The 27,266-nt window shown below is 43.6% G+C and overlaps 1 protein-coding gene across 10 annotated transcripts in view; it reads left to right on the top strand.

Moving 5' to 3' along the window:
- COL24A1 (collagen type XXIV alpha 1 chain) overlaps nucleotides 1-27,266 on the top strand; it is a 369,353-nt gene that overhangs the window by 57,747 nt on the left and 284,340 nt on the right. For 8 of the 10 annotated variants that reach the window (XR_008306099.1, XR_008306100.1, XM_053245268.1 and 5 more), the window contains 3 exons: nucleotides 9,840-9,904; nucleotides 15,173-16,476; nucleotides 23,364-23,417. Coding sequence is in view for 8 of the 10 variants with exons in the window: in XM_053245264.1 (XP_053101239.1) it covers nucleotides 9,840-9,904; nucleotides 15,173-16,476; nucleotides 23,364-23,417 (1,423 nt within the window). In the remaining 2 variants the exon portion in view is untranslated. The remainder of the gene's footprint in view (nucleotides 1-9,839; nucleotides 9,905-15,172; nucleotides 16,477-23,363; nucleotides 23,418-27,266) is intronic. The other 2 variants (XM_053245270.1, XM_053245271.1) reach the window with 1 other exon arrangement.

Below are 27,266 nucleotides of genomic sequence, written 5' to 3'. Positions count from 1 at the left end.
TCCCCTTAGGGGATAGGGCTGCTCTGGGAAGAGCATCTGCACCCTTGCATGGAGAGCATTCCAAGTTCTCACCCTGGCATCTCTAGACAGGGCTGAGAGAGACTTCTGCCTGCAACCTTGGAGAAGCTGCTGCCAGTCTGTGTAGACAATACTGAGCTGACTCTGTCTTGAGTCAAATGGTCTGACTCGGTATATGGCAGCTCCTATGGGGCTGACAGTGCAGTTCTGGGCATGTTTAGTCAGAAGTAACTCCCACTGTGCTCAGTGGAGTTTATTACCATGTAACATTGCTCAGGCCTGCCACTTGTGCTCTCCTCATGTAGCTTTAAAAAAGAAGAAAGAAAAAAAGAAACTGTGTCAAAAAACAAAGGCTCTCTGCTCCTCCCAAAGATTTATTGGGCCCCTTCTTCTTCAGCTTCTAAAATAGTTCCTTGAAATTTATACATTTTTCTTCTACTTTTTATTGGCAGGGAGCAGGGGGACAAACCCCTTCTAGATTTTATTTTCCAGGGTTTTGTTTTGTTTTGCATGCTTTTCAGCCTGTTAAATATTTCTCAGTCCTTATTTCTAGATTAAAAAGGAATTTATAGTATGTATTATATTGAAAGTGTAGTGGATATATAGGCCCAGTTCCCATGTCATGGCTGAACCATGGTTTGAGCTCCCTGAACAGACTTTGGGTTTGTGTACGCCCACCTCCCCTCACGCATTCTTTTTCCTTCCCTCACTTGCTGGTTCACAGTAGTCATTATAGCTTGCTCTGATATTGGGCAATCTATACAAACATACAGATTGCAGTTTGCCTCCAGACTAGAAACTACTGTTTGAACTGTATACATCGTATGGAATAAGGATGGGAGGAAGTGAAGCAGAACATTCTACAGAGCAGTACTTAAGCAGAAAATCACTGAAGCAATGTATTATAGCTAGGAATAGTAGTAAAAAGATCAGGCCCAGGAGTATATATGAGTAATGGCCTGTCTTACTATGCTTTTTCATACCAGATCCCTTGATGTGTTGTGTTTTTAGCAATCGTTGGCCCACATTTCTGCGCATTGGAACATTGGTGTCGGGGATCCACCAGGGCTGCTGCGCAACATAAAAGGCAGCCCTGATGATATTACCAGACTGGCATCTGTGGAACAACTTGACACAGCTTCTGGGCAATCGAGCAGCAGTGCTACTTCCATTGTTTCCAGCTGAAGTAATACTGCACACCTTCCCAGAAGCTGTTTTAAATCATTCCACTCTGCCCTGTTGGGCAACACTCTCAGGGCTGCCTTTCACGTTGTGCAGCATCCCCCAATGGGACCCTAATGCCAGTGTTCTGATGACCAGAATGTTGGCCATTTTCTTTATATGTGACCAAGCTGCATAGGTATAAGGCCATCAAAGATACAGAATGATTTTGCAATCATTAGGGACACTATGTGTAACAATAATTGTTTGGTTTTGTTCAAACTTCCAATGTAAAAGTGACCTAAAAGGATTTTCCCTTCTCTTTCTTTTTAATGTTTAGCTGTGGAAAAATAAAAATAAAAATCATATATGATCAAGGAAAGAGTTCAGTTTTCTAAACTGATTCACCGTCTGTGGAGTAAGGAAAGGAGGGGAATGGGGATTTATCCGTCTTTGGAAAACTTTTTGTTCATGACTGCTTCATGCTCTTCCTTGTTCAGTTGCTCATCTGTTCTTGATAATAGCCAGGAACAGCTGTGAATGATGACCATGCATTTATCTAGCTCCATTTCTAAAACTAACTTTGAATAATTCTCAGTCAAGTGAACCTTTTGAAGGGATGTAAAAAAGGTACACCTCTGATAAAACTAAGTTTTTTCAGGCTAACAGGAAGAGACATGTCAGTATAACCACTGAAACAGGACACTGACATTTTCTGTGAGGATTGATACTAGATTTCTTTGAAACGTGTTCAATTATTGAAAAAACAATTGTGAGCCCACTTTTTGAAGGCAACAAAGCTTTGAGTGGTATTACCAATTGTTGTAATTGGTAATACCATACCATTGTTGACCCTGGCATGGACTTTTGAATTATTTGAGCATTATGTACTTATGTCAGATAACTAGGCACAGTACGGCTCATTAACCCGTAATAAAACATTGTTATAGATTATGCAAGGTGTTATAAGAAAGAGGCTTATTTCATCACATATCCTCACCACTTTGGAAGTATGAAAAGCTCAGAATGTCCTGATTCTGTGCTTTTAATAATTAGATCTTGCTGTCAATCTTGTTTATTATACAAAGGACAAATAATAACTTCTTTCCCACCTTTCCCCCTCAGAATATATTTATTAATTACTTCCTCATTCGCTCAATCTGTCCTTCTTACCTGAGTCAAATATTCTCTGGACAGATCTATGGTAGGGATGTGCACAAACCACATTTAGAGCACATTTTGGCAGTGAGGCCTGGGAGCTTTAACAAAGAGGAAAACAGGTCCGTACATGCTCTCTGACACCCTGTGCAGCTTCCTGCTGGGGTGGTGTGCTTAATGTGTATTAATTGGTATTTTCACAGCAATCCTGGTTAAAGAGTTAACCAGGATCACTATAAGCCCCTCATGCTCTCACATTTGGAGCATGATGTTAGAAGACAAATTTCCTGGCCAATCCTGTTCAAACTGCTGCAACCAGGATAGATAACTAACATAAGAACAGCCCTGCTGGATGAGGCCCAAGGCCCATCTAGTCCAGCATCCTGTTTTGCACAGTGGCACACCAGGTGCCGCTGGAAGCCCTGAGGGCATGCCCTCTCTCCTTTTGTTACTTGCCTGCAACTGATATTCAGAGGTATCCTGCCTCTGAGGTTGGAGGTGGCCTATAGCCCTCAGACTAGTAGCCATTGATAGACTTCTCCTCCATGAAGTTATCCAAACCCATTTTAAAGCCATCCAGGTTCTTGGCTGTCACCACATCTTGTGGCAGCGAATTCCACAAGTTGATTATGCATTGTGGGTGGGTAAAAAGTATTTCCGTTCGTTGGCCCATAATTTCCTGGCAATCATTTTCATCGGATGACCCTTGGTTCTAGTGTTATGTGAGAGGGAGAAAAAATTATCTCTGTTCACTTCCTCCACACCATGCATGATTTTATAGACCTCTATCATGTCTCCCCACAGTTGTCTTTTTTTCTAAACTAAAAAGACCCAGGTGTTGTAGCCTTGCCTCATAAGGAAGGTGCTCTAGGCCCTTGATCATCTTGGTTGCCCTCTTCTACACCTTTTCCAGTTCTACAATGTCCTTCTTTAGGTGTGGTGACCAGAATTGTACACAGTACTTCAAGTGGCTGCACCATAGTTTTGTATAAGGGCATTATGATATTAGCCGTTTTATTTTCAGTCTCCTTCCTAATGATCCTTAGCATTGAATTGGCCTTTTTCACAGCTGCCGCACATTGATTCGACACTTTCAACAAGCTGTCCACCACAACCCCAAGATCCCTCTCCTGGTCAGTCACTGACAACAGCTCAGATCCCATTAGCGTATATGTGAGGCTGGGGTTTTTCATCCCAATATGCATCACTTTACACTTGCCAACATTGAATCGCATATGCCATTTTGTCGCTCACTCACACAGTTTGGAGAGATCCTTTTGGAGCGCTTCACTACTAGTTTTGGATTTCACTACTCTAAATAGTTTGGTATCATCTGCAAATTGCAAGAGGCCACCTTGCTGCTTACCCCAACTTCTAGATCATATATGAATAAATTAAAAAGCACCAGTCCCAGGATAGATCCCTGAGGAATCCCACTTCTTACTTTGCTCCATGGTGAAATTCTTGTCCCCTTATCCTATGACTGATAAGTTTTTTCAAGAATCTTTGATGAGGAACTTTGTCAAAAGCTTTATGGAAGTCCAGGTATACTATGTCAACCTGTTCACTGTTATCCACACACCTGTTGACACTCTCATAGAACTCCAAAAGGTTCATGAGGCAAGATTTACCTTTGCAGAAGCCATGCTGGTTCTCCCCCAGCAGGGCCTGTTCTTCTGTGTGCATTACAATTTTATCCTTGAGAATGCTTTCCATCAGTTTGCCTGGAACAGATGTTAAGCTAATCGGCCTGTAATTTCCCAGATTGCCCCAGATCCCTTTTTGAAAATCGGTGTTACATTTGCTACTTTCCAGTCCTCCGGTACAGAGCCTGATTGCAGGGATAAATTTTTGCAAGGAGGTCAACAATTTCATATTTAATGACACAGATGCAAAGAACTCATTTAGTTTCTCTGCAACCTCCATATCCTCTTTAATAATCCCTTTCACTCCCTCACTGTCTTAATGGTCCAACCACCTCTCTGGCAGGTTTCTTGGTTCTAATGCATTTAAATAAGTTTTTGTTATTCCCCTTGATGTTTTTAGCTAAATGTTCCTCAAGTTCTCTTTTTGTCTCCCTTATTGTCATCTTGCATGGGCCACAAACCCATCTCTCTATACTATAAGGAGGTCCCCACCTGCCGGAGGAGTATCCCCTGTGCGAGAGGATATGGGCTCATCATTCATGGAAGGGGTCTCTTCTGAAGGAGCATTTCCCTCTTCCTCAGACTGTTGTCCTCCTTCCCCGAGACCTTCATTCTCCCTGACAGCAGAAGAGCTATTAGCCCTGGAGTGGGATGCCTCTCTCACTTCCCTGAAGGTCCCTGAAGGTCCCCATTTTGTTTTAAATACAAAACAGTGTTAAGGGGATATTTAATATTTGATAAAGTAAGCTGGGACTAAGCATCGTATCCAGAATCAGGGTTTAAGGATCCCATCCAAGATAAATTCAGATAGATATAGCAAGTTAACTACAAAACACGAGGATTGGTGTGGTATTGTGGCTCTTTGGATATGTCCTTGGGAAGTCCCAGTTCAACTCCTTGCTCACCGCTGACGCTCATTGGGCAGCCTTGGGCAGATTAATCCAGTTTACAGTAATACATTTATAGCTCCTTTTCTCTAATTGTCTGAGCCAGTAATCCAGCAGACTGAACTATATGAACAGATAGTTTATGCTCAGCCAGTTCCCAGTTCAGGAAACTGACAGGAGAGGAGATAACCCACCAAAAAGGATGGTTTTTGGGAGCTGTTCTGAACCCCTTGAAGGAAAGGAGTGTGTCTGTTTTAAAGGTTTCTCAATCACCTTTCCATAAAAAGGTGCTCAAGCAGTTTGCAAACTATAAATAATGCAAGTGGTATGTGTGGTACCCAGGTATATATACACTTTTTAACCTTAAAAGACACAGCAGTGTTTTTGTATAATTTAATGTTATCTGAAAACTGCCCATCTCTTCTCTTGTCAGCTGACTAAACTGGGAATTGACTGTCCATTTAGTTCAGTCTGCTGAGGCTCCTTCTTTTCCACTCGCACAGTTGCAAAAGAAGGAACTACAACTATTCTGTTGCTATCTTTTGTAAAAATAGTATTTTACTGTAAACTGGAGACAAAACAATTTTAAGAAAACATCTTTCTTACAGCCTTTGTAGTCTGTAAAATTTCCCTCAGATGTATAACATCTGCAACAGGTGTGTTTTCTCATTGTATTAGATGTCAAAGCAAATTCAGATAGGATAAATTCAGCTGGTACAGTTTCTCAGGAAGAACCTGTATCACAAAACTCAACTTTAAAAATAAATAAATAAATTGTATTTGTATTGTAGGTTGCCACTTTTTCCCCCTGGAAGGGTTCCTGTCATCCTACATCTTTGGCAGCTGTGCAGGAAGCAGAAATTAAGCAAGTGAATTTTCTCAGCCACAGAGATAGAGTGATGAGGGGAAAATATATTGTGATTTTATGCTTCCATGCAGCTGTAAAAAGCACAGGAGTCCCTGCATGGGGGAAGAAAAATTGGTAACTCTGCTTGTAGTTGGGCAGAGATAGAAGTGCAATATTATTAGTTTGTATTATTATTAAATTATTTAAAATAATTTTATATTGCTTTTCCACAAAAAGTTCTCAAAGTAGTTTATGTAACAAAAAATCCTTAAAAAAAAATTGGACCCAGGAAAATGGGTCCCTGTCCCCAAAAGACTTGCAATCTAAGAAGAAACAGAAGGGAGACATCAGCTACAGCCATTGGGAGGGACTTTGATTGATTGATTGATTGATTAAGTGCCATCAAGTCGGTGTCGACTACTTTAGCCAGTAGTTATGTATAGTAATCCACATTCTAATACCAATCTTACTCATACCTGCTTCCAATCAGAGCACAGTATTTGGAACAAACCTAGCCATCTGAAATACCACCCTTAAAAACTTTGTCTCCATATGGCCCCAGCTGTGCCCCATACAAAAGCTGGGGCAGCACCTTTTTCTCAAATAGTTTTAGTGCAGCAGGAATAAAGTGGGCCCCACTGCTGCAAAAGAATCTTAAAGTTGCAGCATTACTCCTTTGCAGTGTTTGTATCACTTAATCTCTATGCGGCCGTTTTTTCCCTGATGCATGTAAATACCACCTCCAGATACTTAAAACTTTTCAGTTGCTCTGTCTTATGCCCACTAATACTCCAGTTATATTTCCTGTTAAAGAACAATTTGACATACAGAAATTTAGAAGGTAAATCTTATTTGGCATGGAGAAACAAAGGCTGACCTGCTAAATTTCAATGAAGCTATTCTTAGGAGCAGCAGAGACTGGGCTAAGGGAGCCCAGCCCAGTTTCTGCGGCTCCTGTGCTGCAATGGGAGCCATGTGGCTCCCTGCAGCCAGCCCTCTTAAATGCCCCTCCCTGTTAAACAAGGATAGCTGAGCACGTGCTCCGCTAACCCCCTTTTATTTTGTCTTGCGTCGTTGCAGTGCGGTTCTGCACCTTGGCAACTCATGAGTAGACACCCGATGGGGATGCAGTAGAAAGCCTCCCAGTGTCAGGGGGCTCCTCAGAATGCCCCATGCACTCACGTGGGGCATTCTGGGACTTCCTGGGGCCTGGAGGCCCCCAATCCCCGCCGACCCAACTGGCTCCGTGATAGAGCTGGTAATCATGTGGGCGGCCAATCCAGCCGCCCCAGGCAAGCTGCCTGCTTGTGTGCAGGGAGAGCGGGTCAAGCCTACTCTCTCCACAAACCCACTACAGGCTCTCCACGGTGCTTGTGTGGAAACCCTCTATGTCTACAGCGCTGTAGTTCAAGGCAAAGGAGCAAAGTCAATAAAAAGTTAACAATCCCAGTGGTATTTCTTATTGGGCCACTTTTCTAGTATGCAAGCTGCTGCTACTACTACTACTACACCAAATATTTAGATACCATTCTTCAACCAGAATTCTCAAAGTTCTCAAGGTTTGCACAGAAAAATAAATACATCAATTAGATGGTCCCCTGCCCCCAAAGGGCTCACAATCTAAAAAGAAACCTTTCAATAAAAGTGTTCCATTCATTTTGTCTCTATTTAACTCTAATTTGGATCTGCCCTGCATCTCTCTCTGCCTATGCTCAGATGCAATCACGGAAGGACATTTCCTTTAATCCATTGCAGTCATTCACAAATGACCTGAGAGGCACCATAGGGAAATGCCTTGTCAGAATGATCGTTAGTCTGGAATGCATCCACTGGGGCTATTCTTACGATCACAAAAATCGGGCTAGGAAAATCCTAGCCTGATTTTTGTGATCGTCAGAACCACTGGGCTCGCAGCCGAGCCCGGTGGTTCTGAAGCAGCTAACCCGCTCCTGTAGCCCGCCCCTTAGCCCACGTTTGTGGAGTGAGCGCTAAGCAAACCCAGGCTATCTGCTCATGAGTAGCCGTGGCGTGGCTCCGCGCCGCGGCTAGTTGTGAGTAGACGCCCAGCCGGGAGGCTTAAAAGCAGCCTCCTGGCTCGGGGGTCTCCCCAGTATGCTTGCGCAGGGCATACTGGGGCTTCCGGGGGCCATGCGGCCCCCAAGCTCCCCAGCCCCCGCCGGCTCTGTCTTGGAGCCGACTATCGTGTGGGCGGCCGAACCGGCCGCCCAGGGCTCCCTGCCCGCTCGTGAGCGGGGAGAGCGGGCTTAGCCAGCTCTTCCCGCTCACCAGGAAAAACCGGGTCTCACTGATCGTGAGACCCGGTCCACTGTTTCTTTTCCAAGCAGTCTAAGGAGAGAAAATAGCTAAGTTTTAGAGGTACACAGAAGCACCCCAAAATGGTATAATGTGTGTCTAGTAACAGAAGAGTAAGACCTTTTGGAGAATTGTATCAAGCATTTGTTTGTTAAATTTTCTGTTACACTAGTTGTGAGTAAAGTGTGCCATCAAGTTTGTGTCAACTCCTGACGACCATAGAGCCCTGTGGTTGTCTTTAGTAGAATACAGGAGGGGTTTACCATTGCCATCTCCCACACAGTATGAGATAGGGATGTGCATGGACCTGTTCGGAGACCCTTTTATGGGCCTCCGAACAGGTTCGAACTCTGCGGGGTTCGAAGTTCAAAGGGTGGGAGAGGGGGCACTTACCCCTCCCTATTTCCCCCCCGCTGGCGCTCGGTATTTTTAATGTCCTATGGGGCAATGTACTTCCCTGCCACCCCGTTTGCTCCTTGGTTGGAAGTGGCCGGAAGGAGAGGTGCATCTAGGTAATTTTGGAGCCTGGACCTAAAGGCCTTTGGAGGCCCCCTCCCCTGCAAATTAAGCATCATCACGCTCGGCTGGGTGACCACACCACCCAGGACAGACTAAAGAGGATTTGGGGGCCTCCAGGGGCTGTGGAGACCCTGAACTTTGGCCCAGAAGTCCAGGGGTAAGAGCACCTCTGGCCAGAAGTAGCTGACGCAAGTGCGCCTGCATGTCGGCAGGCGCACGCACACCAGCTACTTCTGGTCACTTCCAGCCAAGGAACAAATGCGGCCTCAGGGAAGTATGCTGCCACCCCGTAGGACATTAAAAATACTGAGCGATGCCCGGGGGGGGGAGTGGAGGGAGGGGTAAGTGCACCCTCCCCTGCCCTTAAGGTGAGATCCACCCCTCGCCATCGAGCTACCTCCGCCTGGTTCCATGCACATCCTTAGTATGAGAAGATGCCTTTCAGCATCTTCCTATATTGCTGCTGCGCAATATAGGTGTTTCCCATAGTCTGGGAAACATACCAGCGAGGGGAGTGAATCAGATCATGTAAGGGTCCAGCACATGGTGCTTTTTGTGCCAAATGTGGAGTCATGGGGACTTTAGCCTGGAGTACAGCTTGCTAGCCCAGTGGCAAAAGAGAGGGAATGAGGCTTCTTTCCCATTTTGTTCCTTCTTCACTCACACAGCTCTGTCTCCCTTTCTTCTGAATGGGACTAGAGAGACAGATACAGCTAGGAGATGTGTAGATGTCACCCACCTACTGAGGAAAAGAAATAAAAAGGCTGCCTCTTACTTTTCACACTCATGAATTAATGCCTCTCTTGTTCCCTTCTTCCTTTTAATCTCCAGTGTCAGTGCAGGGAGAGAAGGAGATGGCAATGAAAGATGGGAAATGAACAAAATGTGGAGGAGGCTATTTGCCTTGTTTGTTCTCTTTCTCTCATTGTCTCCACCTGTGTTGTTGCCAGGGTGGGTGAGTGGAAAATTCTAGACATTTCTTGCCAGCAGTTTCACACATTTACAGTGGATCTTTCTTCCCACAAGAAGAAGAAGAAGGTGTATATATTTGGGGAGAAATAGCAGCTGACACAACTAGCTTTACTGACTTTGCATGGGGAGAGATGGTGGTCGAAACTTGGGCTATCTCATGTCTTCTAGTTGTAGTTAACTGACCAGGGAAAACCTGGGAAAGTTAAACTATAGTGTCTTCTAACAGATGTTCAACAGAACTTTTTATACCTCCTGGTTTTATATTATTAATAATTAAAGACTTCTTTGCATCTATAATTTTTTCCCCTTCTGTTTTAGGAAAACCCTCCTCCTTTTTTTTGCAACATGCGTTGCCGTGGGTGCTACACAAATACGAGAAGAAGGTGAGAAGAGCTGCTTATTTTATTATAAAATGTTTGAATGATTCTCCTTTAAAAGAGAGGGAGCAGAGGGAGGGAGAAAAAATAATTTTGGTTGTGAATGATCCTCTTAAAGAGAGAGAGAAGTAATTTCAGTTTTGGTAGTAATGACCTGAAATCAAAAGGTCACTAACCCAAATGTCAGACAGAGTTGCAGTGAGTGAAAAGTTTAAAGAAACCAGTTTAGGAAAGATGACCTTTTCAAAGTTATACAATTTTCTCTCTGTGAAATTTCTTACATATTTAGGCAACCTCTTTATAAAAGGGTAGTTTTGTGCATTGTCAAGGCTTTGATTGTGACTTCATTGCATGTGGGTGTTTTTGGGGGTGGCAAATTGAGGCTGAATTACCTTTGTACTTCTTGGGACTCTCCAAAGGAAATCACCATGCATAATAAGTGCTTACTGTTCTTACATTTGTAAGGAAAAAAGTAAGGCTGCTTTGGAGCTTGTTGTTGTTGGCCTGGCCAACAATTTAGATGCAAATGATGGCTAGAAAACTCTCTGTGTTTGTAATGTTTATGTCAGAGAGCTGATGAATGGGAGAGATGACTTATTCTAGGGTGGACATTTCGGAAGTGATTGTACCTTGCTTGGTCTCTATTATAAAGGTAAAGTGTGCCGTCAAGTCGGTTTTGACTCCTGGTGACTACAGAGCCCTGTGGTTTTCTTTGGTAGAATACGGGGGGGGGGGGGGTTACCATTGCCTTCTCCCGTCAGTATGAGATGATGCCTTTCAGCATCTTCCTATATAGCTGCTACCCAATATAGGTGTTTCCCATAGACTGGGAAACATACCAGCATGGATTCAAACCAGCAACCTCTGGCTTGATAATCAAATCATTCCCCGCTGTGCCATTAGGTGGCTGGTCTCTATTATAAAGCCATCAAAAACCTATGTGAAGGTTGTCTGAGACAAAGTGAAGCTCCTGCTGCATTGATGTAGTTATCCAGGTTGTGGTCTCATGAGCATCGGTGAAGAATATTAGACCTGCTCTAGTCAAACAACTCATCATAAACTGATTGTGGATCATGTTTGTTGCAGGTCATTAGAGACACCCAGTGTCTCTAATCACAGAGAGTATTTCTCTCTGAGAACAGCTTTTTGGACAAATACTGTACTTGTGGTCCATGGAGGGACAGGGTTATGTAGTGCATCAACACAAGGAGCGATCAATCACTGAGAGATAAATAGTTTTGTGTGCCCAGTCCTTTGTGATGAATTCATGTATTTACTTATAAAACAGTCACATTCCACTTTTCTGTCTTTACAAAAGACCCTCCATGGCTTTGAAAAACACCTGATGGTGCTCATTACTGCCTGTTGGGGTACATCTTTCTCTGATAGGTTGTTCCCTGGAATGTTTAGAATGCTAGATGAGAATGCCTTTACAAACTATATTGCCTTCTCTGGTCCCTCTTAGGGCCAAACTGCACTAACTTACGTACTACACATCCAAGAAGGATACAGGCTCACTGCTTTGGGGGCAGTTACCAGCCTGTCACCACTCCAAGCACAGCAGGGGAGGCTTTGATTGAATAGCGTTAGAGCAGCTGTGCCGGGCTCCCAACATTCCCAATGGGATTTGAGCATAGTTGCTCTGACACACAGCACAGTTTGTTCAGAGCCTCCTCCACTTGTACTAGGAGTAGCAACGGGCTGGTAAATGCCTCCAAAGCCTCAAGCCCACATCCCTCTTGAGTATACAACTTGCTTTTCATTATGTAAGCCACTGTACATTAAATGTGAAGATTGGCCCTTGAATGCTCGGTTGGTTTCATGTATTAGAGGAGCCACAGGGGATGGGGCCAATCTGAATTGGGACAAGATATTGGGGATAATAAGACCTAAGGGGCAAATGGTTAGAAGCCCCGCTCAGACTTCCCATGGAGTGGGTCTGATTGGATTGACTGTCCAAAACTTCTGTTTAAAACAAAACACCCTACCCAAGCATGTAAATACTACATGTTTAATGCAATATGTAATTTGTCCCTTGGTTACCACCAGAACAGGTCTATCCTCACTTGTATGGAGATTGCTGTGATGAAATTTCTGAATATTTTTCTTTAGAGAATCATGTTTTGAAACTAAAACTTCAATTTAAGTATGTGAAATCTTTTATGTAATGAAAGTATACATGGAAATATTACCACCTTAAATCAGAACTGATTACTGTTTTTGTTTTTGCTTTTACTCACCAGAGTGGTAAAAACCAGGATTCTTTTAAGCTGGTGAAAATTTCACTAGAAAATTTGTTGAGAAGTCCTAGAATTAAATTGTTCTTGTTCTCCGGAGAAACTCCGTGGTTAGCTGATGCAGCCTATGCATCTGTAAAATCTATATGGAAACTGGATGCCATTTTAAAAAAACAAAGCTAAGAAGTGCTAATGCTTTGTGGATTTCAGCCTTTGTCACTTGGCCAAACTTAGAACAATGACTTCTCACTGGCAGAGGTATGGAGCTTTGCAACTGTACCATGACCAAGTCTGTACAATTACTACGGATTATACCTTGGCTTAGATGAATGAATTGTTTATGTGGCTAAGCATCCTGAGGAATTGGCAGAAATGTAGCATTTTCCCCCATGGAGGCATCTTCTTATGCCTCTGACCGTGTTGGCTGCTTGCCATTTGTAAACTTGGCATCATTGTATACTCTCTACCATGGCTAGAACCACTGGAAGGTGTGTAACTAAATTTCAGGAGGCATAGCACAGTCAAACATATATATTTCAGTGCCAATTTTTAAAACCTTTTCAGGGAAGTCTTTGGTTTTTGTGTGTGCTTGTGTGTAGTCTTACTAGACATTGAGCCAAGATGTATCTGTTATTAATATTTGCTTAGTTTGGTCAACAGAGAGAAAGCAGCTTGGGAGAGTTAACTTAAATCTGTGAAAATTTTTCGGTTTCAAGGACTCTCCATTTAGTTTGGCTTTTACCTTAACTTGCTTTAATGCTGACAAACATTCAACCATTCACAACTTGAGAAAATCCAAGGACTACTCCTAGCTGCACTTAATCCAGTTATTATTTTTGAATCTGACCTGTTCTATCTCGAACAAAATTGCACCTACTGACAATTTCATATTTCAGCCAGAAAGTGAGATCTATCAACAAAAAAATTGCATAGCTAAATGAAGAATTGCAGGGTTGAAAAAGAAATAAGAGCAACACTCTGTTTAAAAAGATATATCTGTAAGTAAGGGCTTGACAAAGTAGGTTGGCTAACAATGAAGAGCTGGTGGATTGTGCCATCATCACATCTTAAGTGGATTTATGTGTTCGCTATGTGTGCATGTGTTGTAGATTGTCTATGAGCTGTGATGTAGTAGCAGCTGTTTTGCATGCGTACACAGGGTGGAATAGGTTTGTTTACCTTGCTAACTGAGCAAAGATGCACTACAACCCTTGCTAACTTGGGAAAGAGGCACCTTTTTAACGTGGTGATTCTTTTTATTTAGCAGGGTGAGAGTAACTGGCCCTATCCACCACCAGCACAGTACCTCCAGTGACTGTTGCTGCTGTCTAGCTTATGTTTCTTTTAGATTGTGAGCCCTTTGGGGACAGGGATACATCTTATTTATTTATTATTTCTCTGTGTAAACCACCCTGGACCATTTTTGGAAGGGCAGTATAGAAATTGAATAAATAATAACAATAACAATAATAATGGGCCACAGAAATCACCATCAGCCAATTACAAAAAGCAACTTTACTGGGATCAGCCTATATTCTGCGACGATATCTATAATAATAACAACAGCAACAACCAGGGGCGTAGCTATAATTGAACGAAAGTGTTCAAAGAACACGGGCCCCCAGCTCCTGAGGGCCCTCCAGCTCCATCCCTCCCTATTTTCTTCATTATCTCCCTCACTCTGGGGGGCCGCCAGAGAGAAAGATGAACACGGGCCTCCTCTCCCCTAGCTACGTCCCTGGCAACAACATTGATAATAAAATTCAGCCACCCCAGGTTCTTGGGAAGGACTTGATGTCTGGATAAAACAAACCAGTCAATAACACCTGTCTGACTGTGTAAATAAAAATAATAATTTAAAGTAGTGATTCTCTTGTATTTAGCAAGGCAAAAGCAACTACCTTTCAGTTGGCCGTGTGTGTGTGTGTGTGTGTGTTTAAAGATTGTGAGCCCTTTGGGGACAGGGAACCATTGTATTCTTTTTCTCTGTGTAAATCGCGTTGAGAACCGTTTTGTTGAAAAGCAGTACTAGAGAAAGTTGTTTCCGCAGGGGTTCTGTTCCACACGGGGTGTGTGTGTGTGTGTGTGTGTGTAGTGAAACCATGGATAATGGGGTATTAGGGCAATGGGAATCGGGGGATTAGGCCCCCTAGCCAGCAAAAACATGCAAAAAAGGGACAGAAAGTGGGGGAGATGGCAGGGAGTGCCATGCCATGCCATGCCATGCCATGCCATGCATGGGCTTTGTCTGTCCCCAGCTGTCCAGCAGTGCCCCCTCATGCTGCAATATTTGTTTCAATGAAAAATGGCGTTTCTTGTTTTTTTTTTACAAAAACGAGCCAGAAAATAGCTCCCTTACTCAAAATGGTGGACAGAAATGATCTCGGAGGTCATTTCTAGCCATCCCTGACTCGTGGATACACGAGTCTTCATCTTTTTTTCTTTTTTGCCATTTCCCCCCCTGTGTATACTGATTGGGTGCCACTTGTATGCAATACCGTGGATGTCTGTTTTATGGATAACAGCGTTCTCCTGTATATAAATATTAATAATACTAATAATAATTTTGAGGGTGTTTTATTGATGTTATTGTTTTTAACTTGTTCACTGCCCTGAGGTTGTAGGATGAAGGTTGGTATAAAAATATAAATAAAGTCTTGTATAGTCCCCCCAGAGATATCATTGCATGTTGGGGATTTGATGAGTCCTCAAGCACTATTGTTTTTAAGTCAACCATAGATAACACTTCTTTCTGTGTTGTTGCTGTCTAAACATGGAGAATGGGAGGTACTGCTGAGAAGATTTTGACTGGGAATAGTAGAGAAGATCATCCCTGGGCAGTATTGAGCCCATACCCAATATGTGTAATAGCATCTGGACCTGTGGCTCTTGTGCCTTAAAGTATGCTATTTTCAGATGAATAAGTGCACTTTCCCTACTTTTCTTTAGAAGTAGGTGGATATTTATGATGTAGTTCATGTGAGTGAAATTAAGCAAGGTTGTATTCTCATCCTCCTTCTTTCTATCTTTTTTCCAGGCATAGATGTTCTTCATCATTTAGGCCTAAGTGGACAAGCTGTACCACAGCCATCAACAGAAATGACATTGCCCTTGTCATGTATTTCATTACCTCAGGGAGTTCACCTGAGTACCTCAGGAGTTGTTTTGTCTGCAGATGCAGCCATTGAGGTTCCTATCCCTCAGGTGATAGCATCAAGCTTAGGCCCCCCGTTCACCATACTGATTAGCTTACGCTCTCACAGAGTAAACAATGCCTTTCTTTTCAGTATTAGAAATAAAAGCAGACTACAGTTTGGTGTACAGTTGCTACCAAGGAAGATAATGGTGCATACTGGAGGGAAGCAGTCTGTATATTTCGATTACAGTGTTCATGATGAACAATGGCACACTTTCGCTCTTGACATTGCAGAAAAAACAGTGTCCCTGTCTGCACAGTGTGGAAGGAAGCACTTCGTCAGGGAGACTCTTTCTAAAGTACAGCAGTTTGACTCACACAGTTCATTTACTTTAGGAAGGATGAACTCCCATTCAGTCAACTTTGAAGGAGTAATATGTCAGCTGGATATTATCCCCTCTGCACAAGCCTCGGCAAATTATTGTAAATATGTGAAACAACAGTGTCGCCAAGCTGACACATACCGATCTCAGCCAACATCTCCAGACACATCTCTTGGGGTGCTCCCAAGCAAACAGCTGGACGAAGAAACCCAAACAGTTTACATGCCATTAAATACGAGAAAGGAAGCATCAAACCTTCACATCAACAACTCTGCACCAGTCAATGTGCTGCCAGAATCCCCAGAGACAAGTTCTCCCTCCACACCTCTTTGCTTAGAAAATATTACTGCATTCAAAATCATGCCTGGACAAAATGCCCAGAGAACTGAAAATGTTTCAAAGATTCGTGAACAAGATATCAGCAAAAAGAAAGATGGCCTCCAAATTCTCACAGAATTGCCTCTAAATCTTACAGATAATGCCACAGAAGAGATAAGCAGGAAAAAATATTCTGATCTGCTTTTTTCCATTAAGCAAACTAAAACCAAAAATATAGCAAAGAATATGTCAAAGCAGTACTCGTATGAACCTGCAGAGATGGAGCAAATTTTAAACACAACTTTATACAGGACTTCTGATTCCTTGCGTTTGAATAATCAGCTTGGTTCATGGGAAGAAGGTCAATTTCAGGTTGACGAGACTTACAATACAGAAAGCAATTATGAACTTGATATTGATGGTTATGATTATGACTATGAAGAACTGGAAAGAATATTTGAGTTGGAGAATCTGAGGGGGCCTAAAGGGAACCCTGGACATCCGGTAAGTTGTCTTGTTTATCTTCCTCAAAAGAATACAAGAGTGGTTTACAAGGTACATTATAGTGACTCTCCAAAGACTTGTCGATGCAGGAATTTCCTGTGGTTTCAGTTCAGTGCTTTAGTAATGAACTTGGAAGTATGGAGAATGACCTTGCTCCATGGTAAAAGTAGGCATGTTGTTATGTGTGAATTACCTGATTTTGAAAGCTGCCAGCAGTTCCTCCCCCCAAGCGCACTTTAGTTTCCTTTTTTCTAGAGATAAGTATATAGAAGTAGAGGAACAGAAACGGGGATCATAGAGAAGACCTGTTAGGAGACCACACTGCCTGAATACAGAAGCCTTTCCAAACTACACTCTGATTTCTAAGGCCTACTTCTCACTGAGCTGGTAAACCTGACTATACTGCTTCAGACTGCAGGTATATGGATTCATGTGACTGCATGCTTCCGCATGAAGGAACCCCCCCCCACACACACACCTAGAAAATGAACATGCCAAAAAGAAGACTACACTATAAGTTTACTTCATGACATTAGTGTGTGTGTACACACACACACACACATCCATATATAAACATACACCTCTCTCTCTCTTTCTATGTGTGTGTGTGTGTGTTCAGATATAGTCCAGATACAGATTTACCTTCTCAGTGGGAATTATAACCTGGTCTACTACACATATAACTAAATGAGGAGGTAGAATGCAGTGAACCACTTCAGGCTGCAGGGGTTGATCACATTTTTGGATTCTCCTCTGTGTTAAAAGCTCACTAGACATAGAAAACCAGCAGAGCAGGCAAGGAGCTGGACTAGAACCTTTCTCCCTAATGTGCCAGTTTATTTCCAGGGAGGTGTTTTTTTTTACATGAGGCAAGTCAACATCAGCATGCCTACCTTTGCCTAAAGTGGTATAGTCCATCTGACCATCTCTGCCTTCTGTCAGTGCACTTCCTCCTTATTCTACTGCAAATGTAGATCCAGTCTAGGCCCAAGTGTGCATTGTAGTAGCTAGAAAGCATGTTTGTTTTGCAAACCTGAAGGCTTAGATTGTTGGCATTTGAAGGTGTTCACCTGATTTTGCATTGGCAACAATATCTCATTGCATAGTCATGATCATTCAGTTTTTTTAGATTACTGTTTATGAAGTACCAACAAATCTGAACAGGTGAGACAGCAATGCATGCTATCTACAATTCAAAATAGCTATTTGCACATTTGTCCTAAGAAAGGGAAAAACAGCAACAACAATGAAATCAACTTGGCTAACTCTATGAAGCTATTTGTATTGTTTCTCTAAGCACTTCCTTGCCTCCAAGCAGCCATGATGTGACACCTCTTTATGGCTTGCCATTCACAGACTGTGTTACGGTGGTTATATTCTTGACGATGTTGTTTAAAATGTAACCTGGCTAATGTGTGGAGGATACAATTCTAAGGGCTGCTCACATGTTAAGTGCTTAATGCAGGATGACTTTAATGAAATCTGTCCTTGCTCCTGCCCCTGTGCTCGTTGTGGCCTTTGTTTTTGACAGCCCCTAAGGCTGCTACTGCTGGAAACCCCCTTTCTACCTCTTACTTTATTCTATTCTGCTGGCAGGAAAGGGTCTGCTGCTCCCCCTAGTAGCAGTGGCTTGCTTTTCCTTGCCAGAGAGATTAACTTTTACTGTTTGGTTGTAGCTGCAGTTTGGAAGTAAAGTGTGCTGTCGAGTTGGTGTCAACTCCTGGTGACCATAGAACCCTGTATCACTGCTGCCTGATATAGGCGTTTCCCATAGTCTGGGAAACAGCAGTAGAAAAACAGCTGTCTCCAAGACAGTGCTTTCCAACCACTGTTGCTTAATTTGCCTGTGGTTGGTGTTAGGACTGGAAGCTGCACAAGGAGGATTCAGTAGTGAGTGGAAATTCCCCTTACCCTGTCTTGTCTTGCCATGTTCTGCAGCTTTTCCTCTGCTACCACAGTCTTTCAATGGCTACTAGTCCTGATGACTATAGGCTACCTCCATGTTCAGAGGCAGGATGCCTCCAAATGCCAATTGTAGGGGAGGAGCAATGACAGGAGAGGGGCATGCCCTCATCTCCTGGTTGTGTGGCTTCTCAAGGCATCTGGTAGGCCACTGTGGAAAACAGGGTCCTGGACTAGGTAGGCCTTGGGCCTGATCCAGCAAAGCTCTTTTTAAGTACCAAAAGTGAACCGGGCAGTGTAAAATGGCTTTAAGCAGCCAAGCTTACAAAAGTAACGTTGAAGGAGGTGGGTTTCACTCCCATCCCTGAATGCTTGTCTTCATATAAAGGTAGACTCCCTTATGCTCAATTTATTTATTTAAGAACACTTGTATACTGCTTTTAAACAAAAAAGTTCTCAAAGCAGTTGACATAGAAAAAAACGGAAATCGTTCTTGTATAGAATATTGGGTGGGTTCTCACAATCCAGGCAATGTAGGTGAAATGGGTAAGAAGATATTCCCGAGGGAAACATGCTCCCAATTTCCAGTTGTAGGAACCCAGAGATTTTTGGTGATCTCAGGTTGGCACCAAGCCAACCTGACGTTTAACAGAGATTAGCAATCTAAGGATTTGATCTAAGGTTGCTGATCTCTATTAAATGTCGGACTGATATAATGCCAGCCTGAGATTGCCAAAACTTTCTGGGTTCTTATGACCAGAAATCAGTAGTACACATACCTCAGGAATCTCCCCTTTCCCATTCACCAACATTGTGTGGGTTGTCAGAACCCATCTGTTGTAGTAAATGATCTCTAATTAAGTCGGTAACTTATGAACCAGTCTTTACATAGAAATAGATGTATAACCTTGCAAGTCTATGATCCTGCATGTAATGTATGGATTATGTACAGAATTGACTTCATGTTGATTTGGGGCCTATGTGTCTTGTTCACACTTTAATTCAGGTTATTTTTCAAACCTGTTTAGTTCTGTGGGCTAGTATGATGGTACTTATTTTCACTTTTCTAGGCCTTTTCTCTAAAATTTTCTTTTTGTTCATTAATCCAGCTCTCTCACTGCTGAAACTGTGGTCTATCTCTGTCATAACCGTTCTGTCAGTGAGTGCTATTTCACAAGTTCCTTTTCCTACTCGAGTATTAGTGCCTTGTGTGTTGTAACGTGTTTGTATCTTTTGAGAGCAGGCGAGCAAGTTTCTGAAAGTGGATGTTTCTGTCGGTGTATGGAGACCAAATAATTAAAGTGATAGCAACTGCTTTCCATGTAGTCTCTATAACTGCAGGACTAGCTAAATTTGCATCAATGTTGAAACAGCATGTAGACCAGAAGGTTACAGCTGGAAAAATTCCAGAGAACCAGTCATCCAGATGCCTGGAAATGTGATACTTGATACTGATATCTGGAAACATGAAATATATTCAGTCCTGTATAAAGCAGGACTAAACATTTAATGTTCATACCTAAAAGTATATGGTAGCTCCTAGGAGTTTGTGATACACTTCAAATCCCAAAAGAAGGTGAATGGTAACAGTCCTGGAATTACTTCTTCTGGAGCTGCAAAACCTGTGACAGTTTCACCAGAATATGACGTGACGACAGACATTCTGACTAAATTACTCAATGGAAATCCCATTGAAATTAATAGGATTGATTTAATTGTCCTGTTAATTTCCATTGGGCAATTTAGTCAGGATGTTAACTGATGTAATTTTGGCCGTGGATGGCTTCTCACAATGAACTGCACAGTCAGTTTATGTACCATGTGTACATTTAATCTAAGCAATTGATCCAAGCAACATGGTGGATGATGATGATTTTTATTTTTAGAGCTCAACTTTTGATTGTATAAATGGATTTTGATTGTTTGCTTAATTATTGGGTAATTTGGCAGCTTTGCAAATGAGGCCACAAAGGTTCCTTGGCTACAATTTTTACTAGTTAGCCTGCCTGCATATACTTAGTTGAGCCAATTTTGGCCTCATGTCCAAAAAACATTTTTGTAAAACTTCTCTGCCTTATTCCTTGGAGTTGATTCTGAGGGCCAAACTAGACATTATAAGCATGTATGATACTTGTCCTGTTTACCTGTACAATGTAGGGAAGGGAGTCCTACTCTTTCTACCTAAAGATGTCTGTGTAGAAGGGAAGTGAAAGCTGCCTTCTCCCCCACCTTATCTTGCCACACATTACTGACTTTCAGCAGTTTCCCCCCCTCTCCTGGCTTAATCCGGACAGGGGGAAACTGCTTAAAGCAGCTGAGGTAAGGTGGGGGAGGGGACGGGGTTTGCTTCCCTCCCCAGTACCACCTTTTGTTTTAAAAAGTAGACTCCTTCAACCGCCTCACTTTATAGGCAAATGGGATAAGCATATGCTTAACAAACACTCAGTTTGTTAAGCATGCCAGATATCTGGTTTGGCCCTTGCTTGCCATGACTACTTACAAGTGTTTCATATTGATTAAGTTGTACAAGTAAAAGCTTTATATATATATATATATTCTTGCAAAATGTTCCTTTCATACATGCTTCTGCTATGCCATAATTGAATGATTTACTGTTTTACTAAAATACAAATTTATGGTTTGTATTTATTCATATAAAATTAATAATGCAAATAAGCTTTCCACTGTGGCATAGCAAGCAGTATATTTCATAAGATGAGAGGGTGAAGGTATTAAGAATTATTTTTCAGTGTTCAGACCTCTGATAATGCAGAAATAAATTAAAAAGAAAAGAAGTGTTAGGGTGGTTTATGACTACATTGTTTTGTTAATATTTGCAAGAGATCTGGACTGAGGAATTCTGTATGGTGGTATAACCTTTTGCATCCACATGGAGAAAACATTATTAGAGATGTTCAGAAAATGTAAAACAAACAAACAAATTGAAAAACCAGATGTTTCCCTTAGATGTATAGTTCACATGCCAGTGGTATGTGATTGCTGATAGCCCAAAATGGTGTCAGCTTCCATACTGTTTTAATTAAGAGTTGAAATAGGAGCATAGTTAATTATGTTTATCCTCCTGTTCATCTGTTAATGTATTCACCAAATGTCTGCTTTGCTAATGTCTGTAATGATTGTCTTTACCTGGAATATACTGCTCAAATATCCTCTGAAGCACATTCAAGGTGACTCAGCAGCAAAATTACTGTATACCACACATGGGTATAAAGAGATGAGAGAGGCTGGGTATGATAGAGTATTATTCACAAGATCACTTAGCATGACTGGCTGTTCCATTACACTTCCAGCCCTTTTTGCTTACCCAAAGGATGGAACTTGAGTGGCCATATGAGAAGCTGAAAGATGACTCTAATCCTATAGCTACTTCTCAGCCCCCGAGGCTATTCAGTGGGCATGATTTCCCAAGGCAAGCTGGCAACATCCCCTAGCTCCCAAAATGGTCTGCCGTTGCATATATATTCTCACTACAGCACACCTAGACTACCCCTGGTACGTGAGGCTAGTGCACAGACACACACATAGTCACATCAAAGAGGACAGCGGTTGGGTTGGTGGGGGAGTGGGTGACCAGAGGCTGTTATTCCCTGCTCCAAATAAAGCAGCACAGGTGCTGGGATTGGTCGGGGTGGGGGACTGGTGAGAAACAGCCCCTACCGTGTTCCTATAAGGGATGTATCCCTGCAAGAGCAAGCAGGAGCGCAGGCAGGAAGGGAACATGGATGCATGCCACTTGCTCCCCTCTCCCAACTGAAGCCTCTAGTCCCTACCTCATCTTGCAGGGAGCTGCTGCTACAAGGAAACAACCGCTGGTTATGCGGAAGGGTATATGTCTGTTTCTGGACAGCCAGCAGTCAAAGGTCTTTGGGAGAGTCAGGGTGGGAAAGTAATATGGTTTTAATTCTGTAGTTGCATGTAGACGTTAGGCATCAATGTATCCTGCTCCTGTAGCACATTTGAAAGAAATAGGTGATCACAACAAAAAAGCAATCACACCATCAGGTAGTAATGATTTTACATTATAAACTAGAGCAGTGTTCCTTTCTCAGAAGTCCTTTCTTTTAAAGAACATGAGACCCAGTGTGCCATAGTGGTTAGTTCAGAACTGGGGAAACCTTGGTTCAGATCCTGCCTCGACTATGAAGCTCACTGAATGATCTTGGGCCAGTAACTCTTTCTCAGCCTAAGCTTTCTCACAGAGTAGTTGTGAGACTAAAACGGGTTTGGGGAGAGAACCATATACAGGAGTACTTTGTTATTCGCGGATTTGGCATTCATGGTTTCATGTATCTGCAGTCAGGTAGTTAGCATCTGACCTTGGTATATGTGTGAAAAGTTCAGCCAAAAAAGAGTTAAATCCGTGGATTGGGGGTGGCTGGAAATGACCTCCGAGGTCATATCCGGCCTGAAATTAAAAAAAACACACCTGATTTTTCTAAAAACAATAATGGTGGATTTAAGTCATTTGGTGGGCATTGCTGGACTGTTGGGGACCTGCGGAGCATAGTAGGGCACTTTGTCCCATCCCCCCACTTTTTTTGCCTGTTTTTTTGCAGTTTTCCATGCCCTTCAGAACCTAACCACAATCCTATTCATTTAATGCCTCAGTATTCATGGGTTCAGTATCCGTGGCAGTAACTCAGAATGGAACCCCCGCCAATACCAAGGTGCTCCTGTACTGCGCATTGCTATGAGCTTTGTGGAGGAAGGACAGGATCAATATGCAATGTATGCATTAGAGCAGGGCTACACCACTTTAGCCCTCCTGTGAGGGCTGAAGTAGTGCAGCCCTGTGTTAGAATGTGGTACAAATACTATTCATGTCAATTGGGTCTGCTCTGTAAGAGAACTAGGCTATGCTGAATTGTATTTATTTCCAGAATTAAAGAGTTTAACATTATGAATAAACCATTTGACTGATATTAGCCTTAACCATTTTGTTGGTGTGTTTTTCCCCCCTTTAGGGACTCCCAGGTCCTCCAGGATTACCTGGTCCAGCAGGGAAGAGAGGCCCAAGAGTGAGTAAATGCTGATATGTTTCTTGTTCCTAAAATATGGTCTTAATAAATCAGAACAAACATGATGTCTTTCACCTTAGTCTATATTCATAACAGAATGCAGGAAACCTTATTGTTCATAATAGTTGCTTTGGATGGACTCCCCCAAATAAACTTAAAAAACCCAGACAAAACAATGAGGCTATTCATATGCGTGGAGGAAAATGGGCCAAGAGAGCCCAGCCTGGTTTCCTCTGTGCATGTGAACTGCCGGGAGCCATGCATCTCCCAGCGGCTAGCCCACCTAACTGCCCTCGTTAAACGAGGTTAGCAAGCACTCCACTAAACCTGTTTTGGTGATTGTGTGCCACCGTGGCTCCACGCTGTGGTGACACATGAGTAGATCCCCAACCGAGAGGCTACAACACTCGTGTGGGGCATGCTGGGACTTCTGGGGGCTGGGCGTTCCCTGATCCCCGCTGCCCCTACTGGCTCTGTGACGGAGCCAGTAATTGTGAGGGTGGCCAATTTGGCTGCCCAGGGCTAGGTGCAGGATCGTCTGTGGGGAGTGCAGGTCAAACCCACTCTTCTCGCAGAACCCTCCTTGGCTCTCCACACTGCTCGTGTGGAGAGCCTCCATGTATTTTACTTTTAACTTTCACTGAGTTTCATTGTATATACAAATGTGTCCACAGACCACTGTTGAATTTGCAGCATGTTGGTCTACTGCTATGCTAATCCTTAGATTTTTTCAGTCCTCTCATCATCCGTGACTCTGAAGCCTAGAGGTCATGTTCATTTGATTGTTGGAATGAAGAGGAGTGGGCTTCTTAGACCACTGCATTCCAGAGTTAGAAAGTTTAAAAAAAAAAAAAAAAAGGAGGAGGAATTATCCACAGCTGGAAAGAGGAAAAATAGGCCTAGAATTTGATAGCACCTTCTTAGAAGTTCGATACAGGCATGATCTGTACAACTGTAAGCAACTTTTATCCCACCTTAAAGCACTCAGGATGAGAATGTGTTACATTTTAAAACACTCAGTATTTCAACCCCGCCACAAAACATTTAATGCTGTTCCAAGGCAGCAGAAGAGTTTCATTTTATATTAAGAAAATTATGGTAACCAACTTCCCAATAAATTTATTTATGATAGAGTCTTTGGAAGAAAATGTTGGATATTTGGGCAGAGGCGCTCTTACCCCCGGACCTCAGGGCTTAAGTCCAGGGCCTCCACACACCCTGGGGCCCCCCAGATCCTCTTTAGTCTGTTCTGGTTTGTGCCCTCAAGAACCTACATGATGCTTAACTTGCAGCAGGCAGTGGGGGTGGAGCTCCAAAGGCTTTTAGGTCCAGGCTCCAAAATCACCTAGGTGCACCTCTGTATTTGTGAAAGCACTGGTTAGTAGAATATTGTCTCGGTTGCAAATGACATTAGAAGTAGGTGGGTAGCAATCAAACATATTGAAGAGATTCTCATGATCCACTAAAAGCAGGCTAAGATTGTGTGCTGCCATGGGAGCCATGTGGCTCCTGGCAGCAAACTCACTAATCCCCCCTCCCCTTAGCTGAGGCTAGCGGAGCACTCCGCGACGCAGCAACTCACGAGTATACCCCCAGCTGGGAGGCTAAAAAGCAGCCTCCTGGCTCAGGGGTCTCTCCAGCTGGAACTACCATAGACCACACGGCCCCCAAACTCCCAAGGCCCCGCTGGCTCCATGACAGAGACAGCAGTCGTGTGGGTGCCCAGGCAGGACTTGTTTCTCGTCTGCGAGGAGAGCGGGCTTAGCCCGCTCTCCCTGCAAAACCTCTGGAGGCAGGTCTCATTGATCGTGACACCCGCCTTGTTGTGATGGGGCCTCATGGGTTTCAGAGCCATCCATAGAGACTGTGTAATTTCAAGTCTTTATGTATATCAGTCGGAGTTAGGAATGTGCCTTATTTATAAATAAAATCTTAGATTCCTAAACTGAAAAGCCAGATTGTTGTGTTTAGTTCCATATTCTGTGCTGATCAGCCACACAGTACCCTACAGTTACAGAGGCTATGTGTGTGTGATAGATATAGATATACAGTCATCCCTCGCTAACTGCTAGAGTTACATTCCCACATAACCCGTGGCTGGCAAATTTGTGGTCAGTGAGACATAGGAATGAATGGGAGATAGGGGGTTAGGGGAATTGCAATCACAAAAACACCTCAAAATAAAGCAAGAAATGCTCAAAAATAGCTAAAAATCACCAAAAATATCCCTTAATGTCACCAAGAGGAATGAGCCGATTGAACCTCTGGAAATTTTTTTGAAAATTCCCAAAATCACTCAAATGCACTTTAAATCACTATGAGGTCATTCACACGATCGAAAGCTGTTCTACCCAGGTGTGGGAGCTGTGTGTACTCCCAATTTTTGATTGTGTGGAAGCAAGGTCAGAGGAAAACCTGGGTAGAAGTGACTGACTGGGGCTATTCTAACGATCAGCAAAAATCGGGCTAGCCTCCGCTAGCCCGATTTTTGCTGATCGTCAGAACCACCAGGCTCGCAGCCGAGCCCAGTGGTTCTGGAGCGGTTAACCCACTCTGGAACTTCTGGTAAAAAGCAGGTTTGCGGAGTGAGTGCTCCGCAAACCTGCTTTTTACAATCGTGAGTAGCCACGCCACACCTTCGTGCCACGCCTACTCATGAGTAAACCCCCAGCCAGTTGGTTTAAAAGCAGCCTCCTGGCTCGGGGGTCTCCCCAGTATGCCCTGCACACTTGTGCAGGGCATACTGGGGCTTTTGGGGGCCGTGCAGCCCCCGAGCTCCCCAGCCCCCACTGGCTCCGTCTCGGAGCCGGCAATCGTGTGGGCGGCCGATCCAGCTGCCCAGGGCTCCCTTCCCGCTCACTTCCCCAAAGTCCAAAGTCCACTTCCCCAAAGTCCACTTCCCCAAAGCTTAGCCCGCTCTTCTCCACTCACTTCACTTATTCACAATCCGTGAGACTCAGTCCACTGTGTGGAAGCAAGGTAGGAGAAAAAGCTACCCAGGTTTTCCTCTAACCTTGCTTCCACACAATCAAAAATTGGGAGTACACACAGCTCCCAAACCTGGGTAGAACACAGTTTACGATTGTGTGAATGACCTCAAAGAGTCACCAGGAGTCAGCAAGGGTCACCAAAAGGATTGAGCAGAGTGAACCTCAGAATTCCCAAAATCACTAAAATGCCTTCCAGATCACTAAAATGCCTTGCCAACCATGAATACTTGGGTCATGGTTGGCAAGACCAGTCACAATTTCCCATTATTGCATACTTAAAACCATGGTTGGTGAGGGATGACTCTGTGAGCCGGGTCTCACGATCCGTGAGACCCGGTTTCTTCAGGTGAGTGGGGAGAGCAGGCTAATCCCGCTCTCCGTGCTCACGAGCGGAAAGGGAGCCCTGGGTTGCTAGATCGGCCACCCACATGATTGCCGGCTCTGTGATGGAGCCAGCGGGGGCTGGGGAGCTCGGGGGCCGCGTGGCCCCCGGAAGCCCCAGTATGCCCTGCATGAGCGCGCATGAGCGCGCAGGGCATACTGGGGAGACCCCAAGCTGGGAGGCTGCTTTTAAACCTCCCGGCCGGGGGTCTACTCATGAGTAGGCGTGACATGAAGCCGCGCCGCAGCTACTCACGATTCTAAAAACCAGGTTTGCGGAGCACTCACTCCGCAAACCTGGTTTTTTACCAGGGGTTCCTGAGCGGGTTACCCGCTCTGGAACCACCGGGCTTGTAGCCGAGCCCGGTGATTCTCACGTATAGCAGAACTCGGGCTAGGCTCTCCTAGCCTGATTTTTGCTAATCGTGTGAATGGCCCCTGTGTTTGTGTGTGTGTATATATAAAATATTAATTAAAC

The sequence above is a fragment of the Hemicordylus capensis genome, chromosome 4 (assembly GCF_027244095.1).
Source record: "Hemicordylus capensis ecotype Gifberg chromosome 4, rHemCap1.1.pri, whole genome shotgun sequence".
NCBI lineage: Eukaryota > Metazoa > Chordata > Lepidosauria > Squamata > Cordylidae > Hemicordylus > Hemicordylus capensis.
Note: the sequence above shows the minus strand (reverse complement) of the source record. Positions and strands in the feature narration are given on the sequence as shown.